The sequence below is a fragment of the Octopus sinensis genome, linkage group LG10 (genome assembly GCF_006345805.1).
Source record: "Octopus sinensis linkage group LG10, ASM634580v1, whole genome shotgun sequence".
Taxonomy (NCBI): Eukaryota; Metazoa; Mollusca; class Cephalopoda; order Octopoda; family Octopodidae; genus Octopus; species Octopus sinensis.
The window spans coordinates 40,847,277-40,849,776 of NC_043006.1; the positions used below are offsets into that span (position 1 = coordinate 40,847,277).

A 2,500-nucleotide genomic window follows, 5' to 3' on the forward strand; every position below is an offset into this window, starting at 1 on the left:
TCACTGAAAAAATAACAAAAATGGTGGGAATTCTTGATCTATACAATGTCATTATTTTGTACGTGCAGATTTGATAATAAAAAGTAAGGAAGAAAAGATTATGTATTCGAGTGATAACTTGCGGTAGATGACTGAATGAATTTCATATATGAAAGCACCTTTTATTGTAACAAGGAAAATGCAGCTTAAAATCCAAATTTATAAAGTTAAAATATCCAGGGATTTTAACCTTCCATGAAGTATAACCTGTTTATGTATGCAGTTCTCCCATCAAACTTGTAAACAACGCTATGGATAGGTTCTTTCTAGAAAAAAGAAAATTTTTTTTATAAATAGCTTTGATAATAAATGGAGCAGTCTAACGAGGGATGTTACCTTACAGCAAAGCAGTCAATAAATTCCATTTATGAAACTATGTTTATTCAAGTGTATAGCAGATTTAACGCTAGATTTCATGTTAAAACATTCAAAAGATTTTCAGGTTAACGTGTGCAAACGTCTGAAGCAAAATAAACTAAAACAGTAACTTTCGGTGTAAGAAATTCTAAATCTTAAAAGAAATATTAAAACAAAACTGGAATTTACGGTATTACTCTTAATTCTATAGTTACAGTTGTTTCATTGCAACTTAGGAAATACATTATATGAACATAGAGATTAATATTTATAATATTAATATTAATATTATGAATTCATAATAAAATATATATACATACATTTAGATTCTTTTCTTATGTGCAATTCGTCGAACTTATTTTCATAATTAATAGGAAATATATTTTCTTCTTCCAGGAATACATGGCCGAAAATAAATATGTCCATCGTGACTTAGCGGCTCGTAACGTCCTTCTCGATTGTGGCAAAGTGGTCAAAGTCTGTGATTTTGGCTTATCGCGTGACATTTACAAGGATAACCAATACCAGAAACTAACCAACGGGAAACTTCCCATCAAATGGATGGCAATTGAATCACTTCGAGATAGAATCTTCACGACGCAAAGCGACGTCTGGTCGTTTGGAATCCTTCTCTGGGAAATTGTCTCATTGGGTGAGTCGGAATTACTTTAGTGTATATGGTATATGGTGTGCATGCGGTGTATATCTATATGTGTATATGTGTATATATGCATGGTTGGCCAAAAGTCACCCGACAGTAAATCAAAATTCCGTAGATACTAAATATTCAATATTATTTATTCATTCCAATTGTGAATGTTTAATAATTGAATGCTGTGAGTTAAAATCGCCGTTTTTTCCCCCCAACATTTGTCTATCTATTAGCGAAGTCTCATACAAATTTTTTTTGTTTTGTTTTAATCGTGGAATGAAATGGTTTTGATTTACTGTCAGGTGACTTTTCGCCAACCCTGTATTTACAGATGAGATCCAGATATCTTCTGTATAGAAGACACTGAGTAGTGCTCAAAAGATTCGAACTTAGACTGCGATGTCTTGACAGGGGGTCATTCCACAAGGTATAGAAAGGCTATAAGAGGGATCAAGACCAGTATTTCACTGGTACTTAATTCATCGACCCCGAAAGGATAAAAGGCAGAGTCAACCTCGGTGGAATTTGAACTTAGAATGTAACGACAGATGAAATACCGCTAAATATTTCGTCCAACGTGCTAATAATTCTGCCAGCTCGCCGCCCTTTATTAATGTATTACTCTTTTACTTGTTTCGGTCATTTGACTGCGGCCATGCTGGAGCACCGCCTTTAGGCGAGCAAATCTTTGTAAGCCTGGTACTTATTCTATCGGTCTCTTTTTGCCGAACCTAAGTTACGGGGACGTAAACACACCAACATTGGTTGTCAAACGATGTTGGGGGGGGGGACAAACACAGACACACAAACATATACACACATAAACACACACACACACACACACACACATATATATATATATATATATATATATATATATATAATATATATATATATACATATATAAGACGGGCTTCTTTCAGTTTCCGTCTACCAAATCCAATCACAAGGCTTTGGTCGGCCCGAGGCTATAGAAGAAGACATTTGTCATAATGCCACGCAGTGGGACTGAACCCGGAACCATGTGGTTGGTAAGCAACCTACTTACCACACATCCACTCCTGCACTTGTATGATAATGATTAGATTATATCCGAGAACTGATAAATCTACCTCAATGCATTTGAGGTTTTTTTTTTTAATTCGGAGATTCGGTGTCTTCACATCTTAATACATTAGAAGCACCCGTCTTTAATGCATTAGAAGCACCCGTCTTTAATGCATTAGAAGCACCCGTCTGAAGATTTTAAAGTTCAAAACAGTTCAATGTATTCATCAAATTAAACCGGGTGGAGCGAAAATGATTTTCTATTTTAAATCTTGAATGACCGTAAAAATTGTGAAGTCACTTTGCATCTCCTTGTACAATATTTTGCAACCCCCTTGTACAAGGCGGCGAGCTGGCAGAATCGTTAGCAGGCCGGGCGAAATGCTTAGTGTTACTTCATCTGCC

General features: G+C 35.5%; 1 protein-coding gene across 1 annotated transcript in view; it reads left to right on the forward strand.

Moving 5' to 3' along the window:
* LOC115216190 (proto-oncogene tyrosine-protein kinase receptor Ret-like) overlaps positions 1 to 2,500 on the forward strand; it is a 25,296-nt gene that overhangs the window by 14,995 nt on the left and 7,801 nt on the right. The window contains exon 6 of the mRNA XM_029785388.2: positions 793 to 1,048. Within this exon, the coding sequence (XP_029641248.2) occupies positions 793 to 1,048 (256 nt within the window). The remainder of the gene's footprint in view (positions 1 to 792; positions 1,049 to 2,500) is intronic.